The sequence below is a fragment of the Antrostomus carolinensis genome, unplaced genomic scaffold (genome assembly GCF_000700745.2).
Source record: "Antrostomus carolinensis isolate BGI_N321 unplaced genomic scaffold, ASM70074v2 scaffold33203, whole genome shotgun sequence".
Lineage (NCBI taxonomy): Eukaryota > Metazoa > Chordata > Aves > Caprimulgiformes > Caprimulgidae > Antrostomus > Antrostomus carolinensis.
The window spans coordinates 16,626-40,140 of record NW_010305197.1 but is presented as its reverse complement, the minus strand read 5'-3'; the positions used below and the strand labels follow the sequence as shown (position 1 = coordinate 40,140).

The window sequence follows — 23,515 nt, the reverse complement described above, 5'->3', positions numbered from 1 at the left end:
CTCCAGCCTGTCCAGGTCTCTGGATGACGTGAATGCATTTACTCAGACTAGGAAGGATCAAGACTGACTGATGGGTTGATAGAAAGGTGAATTCAGTGCAGCTGAATGTGAAGTGAAACTTGGGGTTAAGAATCCAGATTTCATACCTGTGGTGCTGAACTCTGAGCAGTGCAAGAGCCAATTCTTCACCTGAAGGTACATTTGAACGAAGACATGTGCTCCGTCTTCAGTAACAGTCAAAAAAGCAAACTGACCCTTTGGGTTAATTAGGAGAAGGAAACCCAAAGTCATCTGTCAATCCACGATGTGTCTTTATCTCAGTTACTGTGTATGGATGAGATGCAAATGTTGCGCAGTGGCTGCCAAGCTTTTCTGTTTGTGTAATGCTTATCATCTCCTTCATTATAGAATCCCAGACTGGTCTGGGCTGGAAGGGACCTTAAAGCTCATCCAGTCCCAACCCCCCTGCCAGCAGCAGGGACACCTTCCACTAGACCAGGTTGCTCAAAGCCTCATCCAGCCTGGCCTTCAACACTTCCAGGGAGGAGCAGCCACAGCTTCTCTGGGCAACCTGGGACACTGTCTCACCACCCTCACAGTGAAGAACTTCTTCCTAATATCTAATCTAAACCTCCCCTCTTCCAGTTTGAAGCCATCACCCCTTGTTCTCTCACTCCCTGCCCTTGTCCAAAGTCCCTCCCCAGCGTTCCTGGAGCCCCTTCAGGTACTGGGAGGCCACTATAAGATCTCCCTGGAGCCTTCTCTTCTCCAGGGTGAACAGCCCCAACTCTCTCAGCCTGTCCTCACAGCAGAGCTGCTCCAGCCCTCACATCATCCTCGTGGCCTCCTCTGGACTCGTTCTAACTGGTTCATGTCTTTCTTGTGTTGGCAGCTCAGAACTGGACATTGTTAATTAAATTTTGGTTCTTCTGTAAAATAACAGCTCTACAAGAAGCCGGGGAATGAAGGAGTGAGATTCTCATGCTACTGACACTTTCTTCCCATGAGAAGCTGTGTAGCAGTGTCAGAGTTTGCAGCTGCAGGGCCATGGGGATGAGACCGTGAGAACAACAGTGTGAAAGAGTAAAGGAGATATGAGAGCTGGGGTGAAGGGTGACAGAGCGGCCGAACTACAAGTGACTGCAGACCCTTGGCAGTACAGTTTGAGGCACTTAAAGCGCCGTGCAGCACTTGACTGCCCCTCTTAATGAGCTTTATCTCAAAGGCAGAACTCTCCAGTGGTGACGCCAAAAGAAAGTGGTGAGGAATAATCAATAAAATCAAGTGGTGGGTATTGCTACGGTGGGTTCTCGGGATTCTTACAAATGAAATTGCTGAACTGTGAAGCTGTGGGTCTATCTACCACCTTTGCTCTCAGGCAGTGGAAGGCAACACCTGACTTCAGGTATTAGGAAGGGTTGCAGGAATGATCTGAGGAGCTAGAGCTGATTCCAGCTGTGCTGGACAAGTCAGTCTGATACTGAGAAAGGTTGGAATCAAGCCCCAGGATGAATGTGATGGGATGGAGAAGAGTTGTCCAGAGGTTTTGAGGGAGGAATGAATGTCTTGCAGCTCAAGGTTCAGTGAAGAAGTCAGAGTGTGTAGCTTTGGCTGCTGTAATGTGCTTTAACATCCAAAAACTTGTCAGGATCCTTCACAGAGGTTTTTAAAAACCTGAGTCCTCATGGTTTGAGACAGGCAATCCCCTTGGGGCTTAATGACTAATTGTAAATTAGGAACAACTAATCCCTCTTACAGTGGAGAACCGTCTCTGTTCTGCCTGGAGTGATGATGTATCCCAGCACATTTCTGACTTACTAGGGAAAATTAGGCTACTTTACTGGTGATGAAGTTATTCAAAGTAGTCAAAAACTGAAAAAAATTTTTTTAAAAAGTAGAATGTTGAGTGCAGCAGAGGGTATGAAATGGGCTGCAACTGCTGTGCTCAAGGCGAACACCGGGACTCCCCTCTGGCTGCACAAATGGCTGGTGCTGCCGTGTGGTGTGTGTCGTGCCAGGAGCACACCCTGAAGAGCCACTTGCTTATGGGATTAGGGCTGAACAAACACGGCTGTTCCCTCTTCCCTGCGGTGACAATATGTCCTGGTGCTGCATTTCTGGACAGGAACTGGAACGTGGCCACCTGGCCAGGGAGCTGCTTCAGCCACGCTGATGAGAGGCAGCCGGAGTCGATACTCTGCTGAGCGGGTGCTGTGATCCCAGCACAGAGCTGAGCTGTGGCAACGTTAAAGAACTGCCCCTTACACAAACAGTGATGTCTGTGCCCGGATCCAGGTCACCCCAGGACTGCACAGGCGCTCATCTTCACAACAGAGAGGTGACAGCGTGTGAACAGGATTGTAATGGGGGTGTGAATGGGATTGGACTTGGAGGAAGTGGGTCAATTGCTCACCTACCTGTCCCAGCCCCGCCTCCCCCCCCAAGTGCCAACACCTGTAATAAAGCTGTAATAAAGCTGTTCCTCAGCCCCTGAAACACCAACACAAATACTTCACTCCCCTGGGAAGCTCAAATGTGTAACCTCTGCACCAGGAGCCAGTTACAAGCAGTTAGAAAAGGCACCAAACTATTTCTCCGGTTGGCTGAAGCAGCAGTTCTTTGAGGAAGGCTGAATTTTGGCAAGCCAGAGCAGGTGGTTTGCTGGGTTCCTGTGGGGTGCCTGGCTCTGCTGTCTGAGGAAACAGCTCAGCTTCCTCCAGACCTGGGCACAGTGCTGCCTGTCCAGCTTGTTCCTCAGTACAGGGTTTTGAACAGACCAAAAATCTACCTTTGGGCAGGAAGGGAAAAAAAACCAACCCAAAACATACAAATAAAACCAGACATTTCTCTAGGTTGTAAAGTTTTTGTTTGTTTGTTTGTTTTTTTTAATGATGGCTGTTGGAAGTTGCTCAAAGGTTTGGGCTGTCACAGTCCCAGAAGAGATGGCAGCGTACAGATGAGTTCAATGTGCCATGTGGCTGTGGCGTTCGTCGTGTGCATCCTACCACATACACAGTACACACAGCAACGTACGGAGTAGCGCGCGTGGGGGTGTCTAATCAGTAGCTCCGGTTTCACGTGGTCCTTTGCACTCCTTCACCCATCATGAGACATTATCACATTGGTTTTTTTTCACTAAAATTCCAAAGTTTTGCATCTACTAGCTTCTCACTTATTTTTGTAATATGTTTGTATTTTTTTTTAATGTTTAAACACAATAAACAGCTTGGCTATGGAAATCGATTATGAAGGACAAAATACAGTTTGAGACCACACGTTATGCAGTCATAGAGGGCTCCACTGAAGTATCTATTTGTCTATCCTGCTTCACCAAGGCAATATTTGAGCACTAGTTAGAAATTCAGAATGCTAACAATCTTTCTGCTTCCTCATTCCTCATCACTGCTATCAGGAATATTTTTACCATGTTCATCATCATTGGATGTTTTTTTTTTCCTGTACTTTTTCTGTACTAACTGGACGTTCTGTGCATTGCACTGAGTAACATTCAGTTCTAGGCAGAGGGCTTACGCTAATCACCTGGTCCTTATAGTGAGTGTGCAGAGCATTTCATATGCTGACACGGCTGGCACTTCTGTCCAGGGCTGGACTTCACCGTTACCCTGCACTGCAAGAAACTCTTCTTCCATTCTTATTTAACGGGGTAGAAATACCAGCATCAACAACAAAATGGACTGAGGTTGTTGTTAGGACACAACATCCTGAACTATTCACAACTGTCAGAGGGATAAGCAGAAGCTACTGTTGTAGGAAGAGACTTGTGAAAAGTTACTAGCCAAAAGTTCAGGTATTTCTCTAACCTTTACTTGTTTTTATGTCTCTCAAATGTGGCTAGTGATGAACTCATTCTACTGTGGGGCGTACCTCCTTTGGTGCTCACCAAATATGAGCCTGTGAAGAAGTGAGCAAAAACAAAAAACAGATTTCAAAGGCATACAGTGTTTGTAACATCTACAGGAATTGGATTTAGTTTTATAAACAGGCCTAATTCTTACTGTACCTTGACTATTTCAGCAAAATATAAGGACAATCTCACTCCAAACAAACATTTCCATTCTTCTGAAACCCAACGTACAAATTCCACAATCTAGTTATACATGCCACGTAACAACAATTCACCTTTTCCCAGCATCTTAACAGGGGCAGAGTGCAGTCTACGTCTACACATATTTTTCAGTACATCGGTGACCATCGATCGGTTCATCATTTCTTGCTGATGGGAGCTCAAAACAACATCATGTGACCTTTACATATTTCTTTCATGAATGGCTCCCAAAACAAAAACATGTATTCCCATGATTATTTTTGACCCAATTATTTTGTCTTCAGATCGTCCCAATCTAGGGTTTGATGTTGCCAGGTAACATGGTGTCTGGTTTGGTGCTTCTCGAGCTTCTGCTCTGCGCTCGTTTACCTCTTTGAGTGCTTTGTGGTTCCTCATGCACGGTGCTGAGTGGCAGCGTTGATTAGTTATGAATGTACAAAACATCTGACCAGCAGGTATTGGAAAATTGTATCCAGGTACTTCCCTGGATTTTGTAATAAACTAAGAAGATCTTTTAGAATGGTTCAGCATCAGAATGTCTTCTGCTTATGATACTGAATTGTTCCTGTTCATAGATTTAACGATCTTAATTCATTTATGAGACAGCTATTAAAAAAATGGTTCTGTTCAGAGGTGGTTTAGCTACACTGGAGAATGCTGGGTTTAACAGGGAGCACTGGTGCAGGGAACTGAAGGAAGTTTCCCAGGTCAGTTGAAACCTGTCTTAAAGACTCTGACGTTGGCAGAGTGAGCCTGTGGAGGATGGCACACCAGGATGGACACGCGACTGAGGCAGTAAGAAGGAAAGAGGCTCCACACTGCAAGGCTGCCTGTCTTTTTTCCAGTTTTCCTGCTTCTTTCAGTCCCAGGCTGTCCAAAACTTGTAGGTCGCTGAAGTAGTTCTGTTTGGTAGGCTTTTCAATGCTTTTTTTTTTTCTTTTTTTTTCTTTTTTTTTTGTCCATAGTCCTCATCAGATCAATGAGTTGAAAGGTGCAGCGGGCTGTGTCATACCCACTCCTGGACAGGTCTTTTATAATAGACAACATTTTGGTGCACCTCTTTGTTTTTAAACTGGAAGATCGTGTATACCAAGACAAGGATACACAGAGACAAAATGCAAGGGATCACAACTGCGATGGCATTTACGGTGCTAGGCACATCGTTTATTGTCACCATAATATCCACGTCGTCGTGGGGGAGGCGTCTGTCTTTGCTTCGTTCAACATCCTTCTGGTTACAGCCCATCCAGTCTTTAAGGATTGACCTGGGGTAGCCTGGCTCCACGCTCAGCCGCTGGTTATCGAACTTCCAATACTCCTTCCCTTTGTAAAAGTAGGTGTAAACTAGGAGACAAAACAGAGAATATTTCTCACCACACCATTTCCAACTGGATAAGCTGGGCTTGTTCCAGGATGTGCAGGGAGCCTGAAAGGCTGGAGGTGGGAACTGCCCAGGGCAATAAAACACCTTCATCATCCAAAACCATTGAAAAGTGAAGGTGGTTCTGGTGCTGGGACTTAAAGGAGAAGCCATAACCCTGGCTTGTGGGTGCAGTGTTGCCCACAGAGCACCATTCTCTTTGGCCAAGACAAGCTGTGAATCAAAGAAAACCCCAACTACCGTTAGAAGTAAGTGTTCTGCAGTGAGTTAATTTTTACTAAAGCATCTGTAAATATGTGCTCATCACTACCAAGCAATTGCCATCATCTGCAGAATGACAGTGTGTGCCTGGGTGTGACACTGCTCCAAGAATCCTTCAGGTTTCTGTTTACCCAGCCTGAGGGAGCAGATGCTGAATGAGTCCTTTTGGCCACAGAACCCAGAAGATTTGGCCTTTGTTGAGGAGCATCTTCTCCTGCTGCTATTAAAAGGTGGATGGTTTATGCTACATGCGGGCTGAAGTACCCCTCATCTCCCCAGATGAATCCTTTTCTAATCATTCTCAAGTGATTAGAAAAAGAAAAAAAGAGAAAGGAACAGTGGTGAAAGTGTTGGGTCTCCTGCATCTGTCCTCCAGCTTGGCTGGCTCTCACTGCACTCCTCCAGCCTAGCCCAGCCCTACAGCCCTCATCTCACATCGCAGCCCCAAATTTAAACACAGCCTCAACGGCACAAACCCCTTCTGTTAGTTCTTTTCCCAACTGGAAGAAGTCTTCAAATCAGAGAAATAAATGTGTTAAGAAGGAGCCTCTGGAGGTCCGATCCCCTCCTCAGAACATGGCTCACTTAAAGGACATCAGGCAGGTTGGAGCCTGCGCAGAGCGACTGAGTTAACTACAGGTAAGAACTTAGGAGGAAAATGTAAGTTACAGCATCCTCACAATCAGGGCCCAGGAAAACTCAGGTAGAAACTCTTGTGGCAGCAAAACCAGAAGAAGTCCCCTTCCCACCCCCAGAGCTGGCATTACGATAATGTGGTTTAGTGGCTGAGGAGGTACTTGGGCTGGGTTGAGGGTCAGGAAGGATCTCAGACTGCCAGTGCTCACAGGTGTCAACGTGACCCTGGGACTTCTGAGACTTGATTCCTATCTCAGGAAATATTCAAAACACCCCACATCCAACAACCCAACTCCCAAGGCAGACAAGGTGCTACTGATCTAACAGGTGTAATGATGGCAGATACATACAGCCTTCTTTGCTGATAAAAGCTCCCTGTGGAGCTTGAGGGATTCCTCTCCACACGGTGATGGGCTTTGGGTATCCAGGGTCTGTTGCTCTCTTGTCCTCGTTGTACCTCCAGTACCTGTCACCTTTGAAGAAGTAGGTTTTGCCCACTGGCTCCCAACGCAGAGCCGTGTCAATGCCTTCCCGGGGCAGACAGCTCCCCAGCTCCACCAGACTGTGTGGGTAGCCTGGCTCCGCTGTCACCTCTTTAAAAACCCAGTATTTGTCTCCTAGAGATGAACAGGGACACAAACAACAAACAGATTTGCCTCATTAGTAGCTGAATTGATATAACTGTAAAATAGCCACAATGAACCACAGCACGTTGGGGACTTCCAGGCTTAACTGTATTATGTGAAAAAGCTGCTCCTCATCAAATTAAAAACCTCCTGATTTCATTTGCTGATCCTCAACTCTTTGTTTTGGAAGAGATGTTAAACAACCCTTCTCCATTTACCTTCTCTAGACCAGTCATGATTTCAGAGACTTCTCTCACACCCTGTCTTTGTCATCCCTCGTACAGGCTGGATTCCCTTGCAGGAGCTCAGCCCATATTTTTGATCATTTCTGTTGCCTTTCTCTGAACTTTCTCAAGTTCTAATACAGTTTATTGAGCTGAGGGACTGAAGCTGCAGACAAACATTCAGAAGACCAGGTACTGTGTTTTTGTACAGGGCAAGCCAACGCTTTCCAGCCACTCCTCCGTGCTTACAACTTGCTCTCAAGTTACAGGATCCCGTTCAGACACTGTCACAGTGCAAGGAGCTAATGTGGGCCCCAGCACAAGGCGGATCATTTTGTCTCTTCAGGAGACAACCGTCCAGAAACGTGGTGAAGAAGTGCCCTGTACCTGGAGAGGCCCTAATACCCTGTCAAAACATGTTTGAGGAGATAGGCAGGAGATGGACACTCCCTGGGAAACAGGAGCTGTTTCTTGTTATCACATGGAAGCCAACTTCCACTCATCAATATTAGCTTCATACAGAGATTGCCCTGGCAAGGCCAGCCCACGCTAAACTCGGTTGTAAAGATTAGTGGCTGCGTGAAGTGTCCCCTTGGAAAAGGACAAGGATGCAGTGCACCTGTTTTCATAGAATCATAGAATGGTTTGGGTTGGAAAGGACCTTAAAGCTCATCCAGTTCCAACCCTCCTGCCATCAGCAGGGACACCTTCCACTAGACCAGGTTGCTCAAAGCCTCATCCAGCCTGGCCTTGAACACTTCCAGGGAGGAGCAGCCACAACTTCCTTGGGCAACCTGTTCCAGTGTCTGACCACCCTCACAGTGAAGAACTTCTTCCTAATATCTCATCTAAACCTGCCCTCTTTCAGCTTAAAGCCATTTCCCCTTGTTTTGTCATTAACTGCCCTTATGAAAAGTCCCTCCCCAGCCTTCCTGGAGCCCCTTCAGGTACTGGGAGGCCGCTAGAAGGTCTCCCCAGAGCCTTCTCTTCTCCAGGCTGAACAGCCCCAGCTGTCCAGCCCTCGCATCATCCTCGTGGCCTCCTCTGGACTCGTTCTAGCTGCTCCAGGTCTCTCTTGTGGGAGACCATCTTCATGCCATAAAAGAGTGTGATGTGAGGCAGGTGTGGTAGGCTGGTACTGAAATCTACTGTACCTTTGAAGAAAACGAATTTTCCATCAGACCGCTCATAGGCTGCATCAATCTTTGCGGGGAGACCTTTCCAGAACTGCTCGATTTGCATGGGGTATCCCTCCTGCACCCGGTTGTTACGCAGACGCCAGAACCAGCGATCCTGGGAAAACCAGAAGCGTCTTCAGACTGAGTATTTTTATTTTGCATTCAAGCATTGCTAATCCCTGCCCAGGCCCCGTAACCATTAAAGACAGAAGTCCTGCTTCAGATGACAGCTCCAGCCCAGCCCAACACTGTCTCCAGTGAGGGAAGTGCTTCATAGGGAAGATGGCAGCCAAAAGGGTGAGAAGTTGCTTGCTGGTGCTGTGAAAACGGGTGGAAAGAAGGAGAGGAAAAAGGAGCAGGGGGAAGCAAGTCCACAGTTACACGCGTTATGAACTAATATGTGAGTGACCTCTGTGTGTCTCCTCACTGAGGTGTCACGTTTGTCCTGGTACCACTGGTGCTCAACTGTCAGACCCCAGGAGAGCCATAGAGCCTTACCATTACCTGGTGACTGTGTGAGGCACACAACGTCCAAAGGCACAAAAGAGTTATTAACTGTCCCTTTATATACGAGATCATTCGTTAAAGCCGTAGTGGATGCTCAGGGATGAGTAAGAGCAGGACAGAGCCTGTGAGACTTCTCCCAGATACTGTCCCAGCCTTCAGCTACTTTCAGTTCAGGCATTTTCTGCAACTGATGTGGTCTGTTCATTGAATGACCTTCAATATAAGGTCCTTCAACCTTCAACCCTCTCCAGATTCACACCCATTGGGCAGAGTGAAAGCTACAGGCATTTTGGGAATGAGACTAGGAATTTCAATGCTCCAGGCTCTCTGACGTGGGTTACTGACCAAACCTGCTCCTCTCAAGCAAAGTTGACTGAAACTCCCCAAGAGCTTCAGGCAGGCTGAGTGCTCCCTGAAGCCCAGGGTTCAATGCATGTCATCTCTGGAGGCAACAAGGATTAATCCCTGGTTAGGTACTGATATTGCTTTCTGGCTTCACAGGTGGCTCCTCTCTGAGCTTGATGGTGTCTGCATTCTCTGTTAGTTCACATTTTGGCGCACAGGCTGCCTGAGCATTTTGTGAATCCCATCAGGCACTGCTTCCAAATATTACAGAGTCAAATCTGCTTACGTTTCCTTCTAATATTGCTCATTCACAGCCTCAGAGGAACAGAACTGTTTTCACAGACATTTCAAATCTCACTACCTCATACTTCTATTAATCTTTTCCAGCAATAAAACTAAAGGAAGACTCATGGGTAAGCAGGAATTCTTAGTACCTTGAAAACAAACATTTCTCCTCTAAAGAGAGCAACGGTGTTGAAGTTGCCATCACAGATGTTCGGTTTCGTGCCGGGAGGAGATGGCCTATCACCCAGAGGAGGACTGGGAGGTCTTGGCTGTCTCTCATGTTTTCTTTCTGAAGTGGAGTGAATTCTGCGAACAGGAAGAGTTGGTAAAGGCCTGGTTGGCTCCAGGGGCTCAACAGGAGGACCTAGAAGTGAAAAGAAAAATGTTAAGCAAAGTGGACGAGCTTGGATTTTCTGTGCTGCCCTTATAGGTTTTAAAAGGCACCAGGTTGGATGAACAGCACTGCGAGGGATTTACGTACTCCTAACACAGAGCTCACGTCCTAGAAATGGGGAGCAGAATGAGATGCATCCACACGTGAAAGATGTTCCAAACCAGGTCAGCGATAAGAACTGAAGAAGAGCCAGTATGTTTTTGTAGGTCTTCCCAAGAAGGCTGGAGCTAAAAGGAAGGAGAAGCCACACCAATCATGTTCCCAACTGAAATAAAAGGTAATAACCCTTGGATAGAAATGTTTAGTAGACCATAAGAAAAAACCAAACCAAACAAACCACAAAAAAAACCCCCAAATAAAATGAAACAAAAGTAGAAAAAAAATTAGAGTGTGAAAGCCAATGCTACAGTCTAAGGGGAACTCTAGAGGAATTCAGAAATTAGAAAGCAATTACTTTATTACAGCTTAGTCACCAATCTTTGCTTTGAGAACACCAGGGGTACTCTGATGAACAGCCGAGGTAAGGGACCATGCTCTCATTCAGAGATGCCCCCCACAAGCACAGCTCTCCCTTCGATCCTTACCCAGCTCAGCTCTGAGATCTGACAAGGCTGCGGGAATGTGAGGAGTTAGAAAAATACAAGTGACTTAGAGCAGAAGTCTGCTTTTAAACCAACCTTGCCATAGGATGATTTCATTAACAGTGATAAAATCTGGACCAAAACGAATTAGAAGAGTCAGAGATTTCTTGTTGCTTCTCAGAGGTCACAAGTTAGTAGGGCAATAAGCAGAAGGCTACTAGAAGCAAGAGATTTTTGGCAAGTTTTATATCTGATGTAATCAAATGGGATTCGATTCTTTATTCACATGGATGATGGTTCCAGTCTCTTTCTGAACAGTGTAGAGAGATTGCAGGACAAACCCCCAGCAGTGGGCAGAATGGGGGCTGAGGCTCACGGCTGCTGTATCAATCTCACTGTTTTTGGGGGTCAGCAGCACCACTGATGGGCTTCACACCAGCTGGTCTGACTGAACACTTGCACTGGACAAGGCTCATCCTCTCGGGCTGAAGGAGAGTTACACTGTTGTGGGTGATGGATGGCCTTGCCCATGCCCAGAGGAGGAATTTACGTGGAAGGATTGAGACACCCACAGAGGCTCTGCACCTGTGGGATTAGAAGAAGACTTTTGCAGATAAACATTTTGAACTATGGTGCTTAAAATGATGGTTAGGTGCCCAAGTTCCCATGTCAACTGAGCTCTTCAATGTTATATTTTCAAAGTGTTCCTATCATGAATGTGTGCTTAACTTGTCCTGCATTTGGATGTGCCAGTGAGATATTCCAGATTGTATCCTGTCATGTTCAGTGCATTATCCGGGGCTGACTGGAAAGGGGGGGATTCTCTCTGGCTTTGGCTCGGGCTCTGGCTCTCCCGGGATTGCGGTTTCGGTTCAGGATTGTCGCTCCTCCGGGATCGTGATCTGGGAACGGGCCGGGCTTAGTTGGCGGGTGATGAGCAATGGCACTGGGTGTCACTCATTTGCATATTTTATTACTGTTATCATTATCACTACTATTTTAATATTAGGGTTTTTTTTTTAAGTTTTCTTTTATTTCTATTATTAGACTGTTCTTCTCTCACCCTACAAGCCTCCTAATCCTTGCCCTGAATCCTCTCCCCTATCCCCTGGGGGTGGGGGGGCAGTGGGTGAACAGCTGTGGTGGCTGCTGGCCAAGGGCCGGCCCAGGGAAACGATCACAATCTTTTAAATAACTTTTCCAAACTGTGAACAGCTGCTGCTAGTGATCTGTGAATTCTCCATGCAGCAGAGCTCTCCAGGCATCTCTTGCCATAGGAGCAAGAGGGCTGGAGCCCCTTGTTAGCCAGGCAGTATGGGTACATCCCCACTGGTGTTTCAGTTCAGCTCAGGAGTCCCTTTGGAAGAGATGCTCCGTTGTTTGCAATTTCTGTGCTTTGATTCACCTGGAAGTTCAGGAAATGCTGAAATGTCTTTTTGGACAAAGCTGAAATTGAAGACACACTTCTGGAGCACAGGTAGGAAGGATACTGCAGCTGCAAACAGGTATCACAGGGCACAGCTACAGCTCATCCACAATAACCACCCCGCTCCCCGACGTGCATACAGAGGGGGTCTCAAGTCCTCAGCACCCTATTTACTTAACACCATCCCTACACACTGCTCTGTCTACGTATGTGCTACTATTACTCTTGCCAGCAGCCACAGACATTGTTTGTTAATAGAGCCACAGGCAACTTACTGTGGTGTGAAGCACATGGGCTGTGCAAAGGCATCTCCTCCAACAAGCAGCATGCTAGCTGGCACTTCTGCTTCAAGCTGGAGAGCTCATGGGGGTAGGATTGAGTTGGTACAGTGGGACATGCTGCAGGGGAAGGGATGGGAATGGGGAACGAGGTGCTGGACAGGTCTGACACAAAGCAAGCTGAGGTTCTGGTTTGTTCAGATGGGACGTGGGAGCACAATGTTCAGCTTTGGTGAATTAAAGGAGCAGGAAGCTGGTAACTTGTTTGGGCTGCCAAAAATGGGACTTGTTGTCAGTTATAGTACCTGAATAAATTAAATTTGAAAACCAGCAATTTACATGCCTGGTGAAGAGAGGAAATGCTTGCATTAAGGGAAGGGAAGTCTTGACTGAGACCTTAGCAAGGAAACAATAAGCAGGGACTCACTACACAGCGCAGGTCTCATTAAACAGCAGTGTGACACTCACCCTCACGGCTTTGAGCGGATCTGTTTTCTAAATAACGTTGAAAAAACTCTAATGCATGTCCCACGTGATAGGATTCCTCTGCCAACAGACTGATACAAGGATCAGCTTTTTAAATGAGACTGTAGCATGTTGCTACAGAAGCACAAGAGAGGTGCAGTTGTTCGTTCCCTCCCCTTCAGAAGAGGCTAACGCTGCCATGCACTAACCAAACCAGCGATGCATTTCTGTTGCCATCTAGGGATCAGAAAAGCCTCTTTGCTGGTCAATTTATCTGATACAGTGGAATAATTTCATCAGACAGCTATTTGGTAGTTTGCAGAAGACCACGACCAGCTCCATCACAGGATAGATTTCTGTGTTGTGAGAGGCAGCTAGAAGCAAATTCACAACATGATTGTAAGGAGGACTCCAAGCAGCACTGTGGCCCTTGAGATGTGCAGCGATCTGCAATGCAGAGATTCCTGGCACCTGCTGTCAGAGGGAATTGTCTGGGAGGGACCCAAGAAGTCACTGTGTGTTATGTATTCAAACTGCTCCCTGGAAAGACACAGAGCGCAAAAGGGAGAGATTGCCAAGTTGTGTCAGTTCTGCTTCTCAGCAACAGCAAAGGGATAGATACTGAAACCAACAGCAGTTCTGGATTTCCAGAAATAACAACCCAAAACCTCCACATTTTGAGAGCAGAAGAGAGCAAAAACTGAGTTTTGTACAGATGACCATGTGCAGTAAGACGAGGACATGACATTAATTTTTCTCCCCTCTCTTTTAAAGGAAAAAAGAGTGAGACAGAAGTAATACAGAATCATAGAATCATTGTGGTTGGAAAAGACCTTTAAGACCACTGAGTCCAACCATAAACCCAACGCTGACAAGTCCCCAACTAACCCATGTCCCTCAGCACTGTGTCTACACGACTCCTCAATCCCTCCAGGGATGGGGACTCCACCACTGCCCTGGGCAACCCCTTCCAATGCCTCAGAACCCTTTCAGCAAAGAAATTCTTCCTCACATCCCATCTCAACTGCCCTGGCCACAACTGGAGCCCATTTCCTCTTGTCCTGTCCCTTGTTACTTGGGAGAAGAAATCAACCCCCAACTCTCTCCACCCTCCTTTCAGGGAGTTGTAGAGAGCCAGAAGGTCTCCATTCAGCCTCCTTTTCTCCAGATCAAACAACCCTAGACACACAGAATCTGACAGTAAGGTGCAGAACAGGGACTACAGTACTGTGGTCATATGCTAGAAATTTAACGTCTCATGCATAATTGGAGTTATTAAAGATTCACTCTCTCTTCACAAGTGAGGACCACTCGTATGCCAGGTTACAGCCTGCCCTGCCCCTGCTGCAGGACAGCAGCCATGTTCAACTCTCTCATGTTCAACTTAAGTGCCCAAAGTCTGTCACAGTCTTTTGGAGAGAAGAGGAAAGTTAAGATAGCACCTGCAACCCAGGGGACCAATGTAAAGGTTTGAATTAGTCCTAAGATGCCACTGAAACAGAACGCAGTACACATGGAAGGCAGAAGCAGATGTCAGGATGGTGCAAATCAGCAAAGATCCAGGTGAACCAGAGATTTGCATTGACTGAAACATTTGCTAGAGCAGTGGGAAGAGATCACAAGTCAGGATCAACAATGGACACTGGGCCACCAGTACATACTCACTGCTTCTAATGGCCAGACTTGCTCTGAAGGAGGTACCCAGCACTGACAAGGCTTCCCACACATTTTGCAGCTGGTACTGCAACTTGCTTGGATACAGACTTCATAATTTCACTTAAAGCATTCCTCTTACTGTCTTTCCCTGCCAGCCATAGATTTTTCCTTCCTATCTTTCACTTCTCTTCTTGTTTTTATGCATTATGGGCCTTCTAATTTATCCTGATCGAAATCTTGTCTCCTCCTGTGGTTACACAGATTGCATTTTGCATCTTTTATTTTTAATTGCTTCCTTTGCTTTGTCACTGAGTGAGTGAGGGTGGACTTCCAGCTAAAGGTGGAAGGTAATCCTACAGTTATGCACATGCAAAGAGCAGAGGAGCACACATGAAAATCCTCAGGTCCAAGTGCTAAGCAGGCAGAATTTGGTCTGCAGTTAGGGGGATGGAAAGCAGAAGCACAGCCTGTCCATTGCTGAAGAAAGATGCTATCTCATAAGACCTAAGCCAAACAGAGCACAACCTGGCATGAGAGCAGAATGAAGAGACACTCTATAGTTTGCAAGTCAGTACTATTTGCAGAACCTCATCACAGTAACCTGCCTCCGAAACAGATGGCTAAAGGCAGGGTAGAACAGGTTTATCAGCAGCAGAGATGACCATGTGAGCAAAGAGTTACTTAAGAGACGCTGGCATCCTGGTCGTTATTAGAGGAACTGATTACACCCACCACTGCTATAACTGACCAGGCAGCATCGCACACAAACCGCAGCTTCTGTCACTGCGTCTCCAAGCGACTTCAGAGAATCAGTCAGAGCAAATCTCATCAAAAAAAAAACTGAGAGAGGCTATTGCACGGGTCTGCAATTAGAACCTGGTCACCTAGTTATTGTGTGTGATCCCAGCACTGGAGCTGAACCCACCCCCGGGGCTGAACCTGCGGCCACTTCCATACAGGAAGCAGGTAAGAAACCTCCTGGAGATGGAAACTCTACGTTCTGGAGGAAAGCAACTTGCTGGGACTTTACAAACACTGTGTGGAGAAGAAGACTTTCTTCCTCTCTATCACAACCAAGGCAAAGAATGTCAGAAAGCTTTTGGGTCACAGCAGATCACCTTCAGAGTGTGACTTCCGCCACTGGCACTTAGCCTCCTCCCTTCATGCTTCCTCTGTCGCAGACCATCTGAATACCAAGGTGACCTGTGAAGATAACACAGAGAGAGGAGGCATTTAGGAGCCACTGTGTCGATAGTTGAGGACAAAATATAATTGTACTGTCCTCCTGGCTATTGACAGAGTGTTCCCTCAACTGCACAACACCTGCCTGGAGGCTCAGCATCTTGCATGGCTCAGCACCCTCACAGCCAGCTCTGCGCGAAGCAGGCGGCTCGCCAAGCCTGCCGGTGCAGAGGACGCCCTTTGATTCAGATCAGAGGAGATAAGGATCCACCTGCAAACAAAGTCTTTATTTTCTTAACATTCACTCCAAGAATAAAACTATCACCCAGACTGCAGGCAGGCAGTTATGCTTTTCAATAACACACAGGGGTTTGTTGGTTGTAAAAAGCTGAGCTGCCTGCAGGTTTCTGCAGGACTGTACCAGCTGTCCAGGCACACAGAAGGCTCCTCAGTTTCAAATCAAAATGAATGATCCAAGTGAGCCAGGGAGAGTGAGAGAAACCCACCTGGCTGCTCTGCAGAGTCCAGGGCAGCGGACAAAGGTTCATATCAAATTAGAAGTTCATATCAAATGAGCTAGCTGCCAACAAGCTATCTCAGGGATGAGGGACAGTCCATCCACAACAGTGCAGAGCTCAGGAAGGACCCATTTCCCTTGATTGCTTGGTAACCTGTCCAAAGAGCACTTTGCACTCCTGGGGTTAGACTTCAGCAGTGAATTAGCTGTTTCACTCTGGGTATCCTTGCTGCTGCGCTACAGTCTGCGGAACAAGCCTCAGCATCCACAGCTTACCCCAGGTTGTGCAGTCACAGCCCTCGTGATCATCACTGGGTGGGCAGGAAGGGTTTCTTGAGCCCTTCTTGCATAGATGTTCTCCTCTGAATGACCAACTACTACCCAGGTGATAGAGCATTCACCTGGAAGACAAACATCCATGGCTGAAATCCTTGCTCTCAGCCAAAGGGAACGCTCTCCTGGGCTCTGTAACAAGGTGATTCACCTTGCAGTTGGGTTCTCTGCTTTAGGTACAAGAAAACTGGGTCCAAAATTCCCAGGCTTAGGCAGGCAAATGATGAGAGTTTGGGGCTCTGCAAGATGCTTCAGCTGTGGTGCTTGCAGCCCAGTTCCCCTCTAGAAAAACTTTAAGCAGCTTGACATCGGCTCCACTGCAAAACAATATTTTTTTAATACTCAGAAAGATCTATAGGATGAGAGAAGTACTTAATGCCCAGCCATAACATAAAGCAGTGTTTCTCCATCTGCTGAGAAACCTCTCAAAGATGTGGCTCCTCCTTCTTTAGGAGGCAGCTGATCAACATGATCAGTTCCCTCCTCTCACACCCAGTGTGACAGCTCCAGGGCCCTACTACGAGCACAGCACCATGGGGCATGGATCCAAAAATCCCAATCTTGCAGCTTCTACAGATAAGGTCTTGGTTGTTACTCTATTCTCTTCCCACATTCAAGAGGATGGTATCAGAAAACAGTTCTATGTCTAATGTTTCCAGGTCCTGCATGACAGCAAAGCTTGCTCTGATGGTCCCACTCACAATGCAGTGTCACCACATGGAGCATTTTGCATCAGGTCTTTCTGCTGTTTCATCACAACCCATCTCACACACAGATGTAGGTTACAAGGATCTGGGATTGCTCGATGGGTGGCCATTGGGAAAAGATGAGGGAGGTTATGAAACCCATGACTGCTGCACAGGAGTACTGAGGCTGGCCGAAGGTGTTATGTGCTCATGGACACTGTGATCTGCTTGATCCCCTGTTCCTTGATGTCAGAGGTGGTGTTGTCTAGTTCCTCGGCCAGGGGCTGGTGTGGTTTCATGACCACCTTGGACCTCAACCCTCATGGGATGCAGCATGTACACAGGTCTTCTCCTCAGCTGCAGAAAAGATATATGGGGTTGACACATCCTCAGTGAGATTTGGGAGGACCCAGATCCTTGAGGTTGTATCCAGGCTTAATTATTTGGTCTATCTTTGAGTGATTAGGAGACCCTTCCTTTGTGACCTTAGGCTTTGAAAGGGCCTTGAAGATAATGGCCTGGTTTACCAGCTCCAAGCATCTGTGTGGACATGAGTTTTCCCTGCACACCATGTCAACCCTGCTGCTCCCCAGGCAGAGTGTCAGAAGAGTCACTCCTAACATGAGAGGCTGCTTCACAGCAAAGGAGGATGGGAAGAACAGGAGAACCAGTGCTGAAGGATTATCACTTCAGGTTGTGTGACAAGGTCAAGGCTGAGCGTGTCTCCTCTCTCCACCTGCACTGCAGCTGCATGCAGCCCTGATTTCAACACTATCAAAATTCAGAGGCAGTCAACTTAAGAGGACATCAGGGAACCTACATAATAGTATTATTTCCAGCTTTAATTCCTTCCTGGACATGTCACCTTTGACATGGGCAGATAAGTACAGTGGGAGATAGATATCCTTCTGAAAAAGAACAGTCGTGGTATTTCTTCAGGAACATGCTACAAGAAGCAGCTCTCAGAAGATGGAAATACTGCTGGCTTGTCTTACAGTCTGCTCTGTCACACACAGTGAGCTGCTGGCCTCTTCATCATTAGCTCCTAATTGGAAATAACATTTTAAACATTGACCTTCTACTAACCAGCATGAAGCACGAACAAGAGTTCACATCACCTGCTGTCTCTTTAGGTGAGTTTTGAAATAAATCCAGCAGAAAATAACTTAATAATTCAACCAATCATTATGTGACAGATTTAGACATATTTCTTTCCTAATGGATAAACACAGATACATCAAAATACACTTGAAACACACCATTCTCAAAAGAAAGAGACAAAACTGACTTAAGCTTTCGTAGAGTCTCTGTTCTTTGTTCTAGCAACTTCTGTGGAATGAAAAATTGGAAGTTTTAATTGAATTTACTTTTTAAAGAAGGATACTACAGGTAAGGCGGTGGCTCTGGTTCTCTGACTTATTTTGCATAGTAGGTTCCTAAATAATATGTATTGAGCACATGTTACTGCACTGGAGAGAATGTCAAAGTAGCAAGAAAGCAGGAGGTTTCGATTTTTGGCCAGGTGCTCTGGTAGATGGGCTTTTGGCATTCCCAAAGCACAACAAAGCAGATGGGCACTGTGGAAATAAAACAGTTAAATGTTCCTGCTAAAGCTGCAAGAAGGATATTTCAGCAGTCCCTTCTCAGTTGTAAGAAGCTGAGATGAAAGGATCTGTTCTCGTATCTCCCATAACCTGCATTTGCCACCTTTTCCTTGTGAACCGTAAGAGTAAAACCAAGTTTTAAATGAAACTTTAGTTTTTGGACTGTAACTCTGTGCTAAGGGCTGAAATCTCTACCTGGGGAGTCAAAGCTCCTGCTGCAGAAGCTGCTCCTCCTCCTCACGGGACTAGTTATCTCTACAACATCATCCCCAAACCCCTGCAGTTCAAAGGCCTCAGAGAAGAGTCTTGCGTGATTCTACCACAGTCAACAAACTAATTCCTAATTACTACCCGCACCAGGGAGTAATTAATTCATACTGCTTTTTCCAAACTAAATTAAAATTTTAAGCATATTATATGGCACACAGAGAATTTTAACATAATATGTAGGTAAAGTTTAATGTCACTACATAAGTGAGAAATAGGTGGAAGTGCAGTGGTGGTGCTGCCAAGCCGCAGGCAGTACGGTACTGAGCTCTCTGCTCTCACAGCTGTGCCCAAAAAGCTGTGCAGTGCTCTCACAAATTGTCAGAGCCCTGAGGACACTAACTGGTCTTAATGACCCTGACCAGCATCACCTGGTACCTCCACCTCCCACCCATGGGCCCAGGAGCCCCATTTCAGTTCAGCCCTGGGCACTGGGTCCCTGCCCAAGCTGTGCTGGGGGAGTGCTGGTCCCCAGCTCACCCACAACTGATACTGGCTTGAACCACAAAGGTGAAGGAGCATGGCTGTCAATTCCTTATCTGCTCCCTTTCTAAAAACTTATCTGAAAACAGAGAAACCAGTCACTTTTCTTGATTGCATTTTCACTGTCAGCGATAAATTAAGATTATTTTTTTTCCTTCTGATTAGTCAAAGTTCACAAGAACCAAATCAACGTTTCAAAACAGAAATAGCATCATGACATTCTACCAGCTTTCAAAAATGAAAACTTAGGTATATTAAGTTCAATACTTACTACTCCAGCACTTTATTCCAAAACCATCCAGAGTCTCTGTTATCCTGAGTATTTGAATATATACTGTGTTAAAATATGCAGAATTAAATGATACCATAGGACAGTTGCCATGCAACTTCATCCTGGAGCCAGTTCCCCCTGGGTGTACTTCAAGCCATCTTATGTTAAATGTTGGACCTCACCTGGCTCCCTGCCTTACAGCGAGGATGACCTGCACTCTACAGATGCCTGTTTTTTTCCCAGTGCCCAGACAGGAGTCAGGGAAACTATCCCAGAGAGAGAGAGATCTCTCTTCTTTAGGCATCTCCATTTGAAATCAGACTCCAACAACTGCCATCCAGTTTAGACCTCTAAAGTCTTGCTGTTCTGCTTTAGAGTCCTACAGGTCTTGGCCCAAATACTGTCAGTAGAAATTTCAGATTCACTGATGCAAATGTTGACTAGTGTCAGGTCTGCCACCAATCCCAGCAGCAATCCCTTAGAAACACCAGCTTTCCCACCGACAACCACCTTACAAGGTTTTTTCCAGGTCTAATTCATATATCTGCTCTAACTGGTACTGGGAGCTAATATTTGACTCCAGATGTCAAGCAGCTGCGAATGTTCATAGCTACATAGCAGAGTTGTTCAATGCTACATTTAAGTCACCTCTCTGTCAAACTTGTACTTCCCTGAAAGAATGAAATCAGGGATGTTTGACAAAATCTGTTTTCCATGGGCTGTGACAGACTGCACCCATTAGCATCTTCTAGCTTGACCCCCCTTCTCTGTGGCTCCTAGAACTTGCATTTCCCTCTGCTCCCAGAGACTCGTGTTGGGTTTGGGGGTGAGGAGGGGCCACCTTATGAGAGTGAAAAGCTCCCCTGGATCCAAGGCAGAGACCCCCCAGCCCAGGCTGGGCCAGTGAGCACTAGAGAAACACCTCTGAGAATCCATATTGGTGAGGGGAAGGACTGTCCTGAAAAGAAGAAGGCAGAGAGAACCTGGAGGAGAGATCATTGACCTGAACAAAAGACCACTGGCCTAAGCAAAGAGGGAGCTTCGTTGCCAGGAGGAAGGAAGAGGAGGGGGAGGACAAAGAACCTCAGACACCCAGTTCAACCCCATGGAGTAGGAGAAGACAAAGGAGGTCCCTGCAGCCCATGGAAGTTCAACAGCGGAGCAGAGACCCACATGTAGGCCATGGAGGGCTCCACGCTGGAGCAGAGAAGTTGAGCCTGAGCCAAGTGTGATGGAATTGGGACCCCGAGAGTCGCTCGCTGCCAGAGCGGGGGTGGGACCCCCAGAGTGGGGGGTGAGTCTGCAGCCCATGGATGTCCCCATGCCAGAGCCGGGAGCTGAGCCCAAAGAGGTCCGTGACTCCATGGGAAATTCACTTTGGAGCATCTTGTTCCTGGTCTTTCAAGCTGGGAAGAGCAGCAGAGGTGACCTGACTGAACCCCCATTCCCTGCCCCCTGTGCTGCTGGGGGGGAAGGGAGAGAAATGGGGAGCAAAGAGATTGGAGCCCGGGAAGAAGGGAGGGGAGGGGGAAGGTGTTGTAAGATGTGGTTGTTGTGTCTCACTGTCCTACTCTGATGAATGGCAACAAACTAAATTGATTTTTCTTCCCCAAGTTGAGTCTGTTTTGCCCATGACCATCACTGGTGAGTGAGCCCTCCCTGTCCTTCATCCTAATCCTGTGTCCCCTTTGTTGTGTCTCCTATCCCATCTCACCAGGTGGGGGGAGTGAGTTCAGGACCACATGGTCCTGCTGTGGTTAAACCACCACACTCCTTCAGACAATAATTCTCTGAAAGTCCCTGTCCTCACACCCTGGTTATCCATGATCCCATCACATGGTACCACATCATCTCCAGACCTTTGAGTTTCTCCCATAATCCCTCTGCCTCCTTTTCTCTCTCTTTTTCTTGAGCCCGTATCTTTGTGGCACATGTTGTACCACAATGTTCAGCTGGAGATTAAAGGAAGTGTTTCCTAAGCTGACACAGACTTTTTTTCCCTATTTTCTATATATGGAGAAAAAAATGAGTGCATACTTTTTACCTTTCCTTGACGTTGCAGGTTCTTCACATTCTTGCCCTCTATTTGCACTGGCTGTTCCTAACAAACCTTGGCTACAGCAATCGCCTTGTTTTTCACTCTCTAGTGCTCCTTGATATTGGGGACAGAGTGAGGGATGGAGCAGCAGTGAGATGGCAGAGGGTTGGTTATCCTGACTTGTGCAAAGGTGTTGCCACTGGGACAGTGGTCTGATATTTGCTGTGGATCATGGACTTTAAACGGTTCCCCATTCAGCTATGGCAGGAAATCCAGCCCACCAGCTGTGAGCATTTTTGGGGCTACCTGCCTGTGGCTGTACAATACTCAACAGACCCGAGCTCAATATAAATAGATGAGTGGATCGTGTTGCTCACCATAGATTTTCTGAATTCCTTGGAGGTCATCCTGGGGCAGTTTGAAGTTGTGTGTTTCCATGTACTGGTAGAAAGGAGCCATGATAGCACTGGGATCATTGGAGTGTTCCAGACCCAGCGCATGTCCCAGTTCATGGACTGCAACCAGAAAGAGATCGTTCCCTGTGGAAGGAAGGCACAGCCAGGTTAGTGCACAGCCACAGCCTGGCACAATCCCAAGCCCCACTCACTCATAAACCAAGAAACAAATGCTTTGCTACCCTATTGCACAGCAGGTCACAGTGCCAGTCAGCTCCTGGAGATGATTTTAGTCCTGGAAGTCTGTGCAGCTTTTAGTTATTGTCATAGGATGGGCAGGAGGCTCCTAGGTTGTGACCACCCATGGCCATGAGCACCCTCAGAGCAGGTAGAACAGGCAGCTGCCTTGAGTGCAGACACTGATTGCAGACTCTTTCGTAGAGAGTTTACAGAAAATGGCCAACAAACCATGCTGCTCTGATGTCACTGCCTCCTTATCTTGAGCGCTGCCAGGAGAGGTGGTGTACTGCCAGTCTGCTAATCAACACGGATACATGGTGGGAAGGGAAATCTGCTCCCCTTTTGGGTCCTCCTGTGCCACACTGATCTGACCAGGACCACCACATCCTAGGGAAGATCTGTCAGGCACCTGGCAAGGCAGGAGGAAGGACAGAGAAGACCAGGGCTAACACCCACCGTAGCACATGTAGTACCTGGGACAACTCCATCTCCTCTAGCACAGGCTCCTCAACATGCTTTTACTTTGCTGGACTCCTGGTACTGCCATGTCTGTGGGAGGAGGTGAGCACAGGTAGCACCATCCTGCAGGAGGCAGAGCCACATAGGGAAAGTTTGTATTGGATCCCAATGGCAGGAGGGAGAAGGAGGAAGAAGGAAAGAAGGGACATGCTCCTGACAGGAAGAAAAAGGGCTGAGGAGCCCTATCTGGTCCAGAAGCTGGTAGAAGTGCAAAACGGGTACCTTCAACTCTATGTTACAGGCATACACTCCTCTTCAGTCCAATGGATCTGGGACCATCATCTCCTTGATCTAGTGTGGTGCCTGGATGTCCTACTCAATGAGGGCTCCTTGACATGGGAGGTGACACAGGCAATGCAATTCTGCCTGAATCGGGCTTCTCTGCTTTTTGGCAAGGCACAAACCAAGAGCACTTGCAACCAGACACAGGAGAAAACACTTGGCAGTGGCAGCTCAGTGGCTGCTTTGCAGCATCTCCAAACAGCACCTCTCCATGGCCCACATCTCCAAACAGCACCTCTCCATGGCCCACATCTCCAAACAGCACCTCTCCATGGCCCACATCTCCAAACAGCACCTCTCCATGGCCCACATCTCCAAACAGCACCTCTCCATGCCCCACATCTCCAAACAGCACCTCTCCATTCCCCACATCTCCAAACAGCACCTCT

The 23,515-nt window shown here is 47.1% G+C and overlaps 1 protein-coding gene across 1 annotated transcript; it reads right to left on the bottom strand.

Annotated features, from left to right (window-relative positions):
* Positions 1-4,999: 4,999 nt before the first annotated feature.
* LOC104522425 (matrix metalloproteinase-24) lies at positions 5,000-15,459 on the bottom strand. The gene is made up of 5 exons (XM_029084206.1): positions 15,428-15,459; positions 9,659-9,873; positions 8,349-8,487; positions 6,695-6,961; positions 5,000-5,410 (listed from the first exon to the last, which is right to left on the bottom strand). Exons 2-5 carry the CDS (start codon positions 9,671-9,673, stop codon positions 5,073-5,075), a joined length of 759 nt encoding a protein of 252 aa, XP_028940039.1. The 5' UTR covers positions 9,674-9,873; positions 15,428-15,459; the 3' UTR covers positions 5,000-5,072.
* Between the last annotated feature and the right edge of the window lie 8,056 nt (positions 15,460-23,515).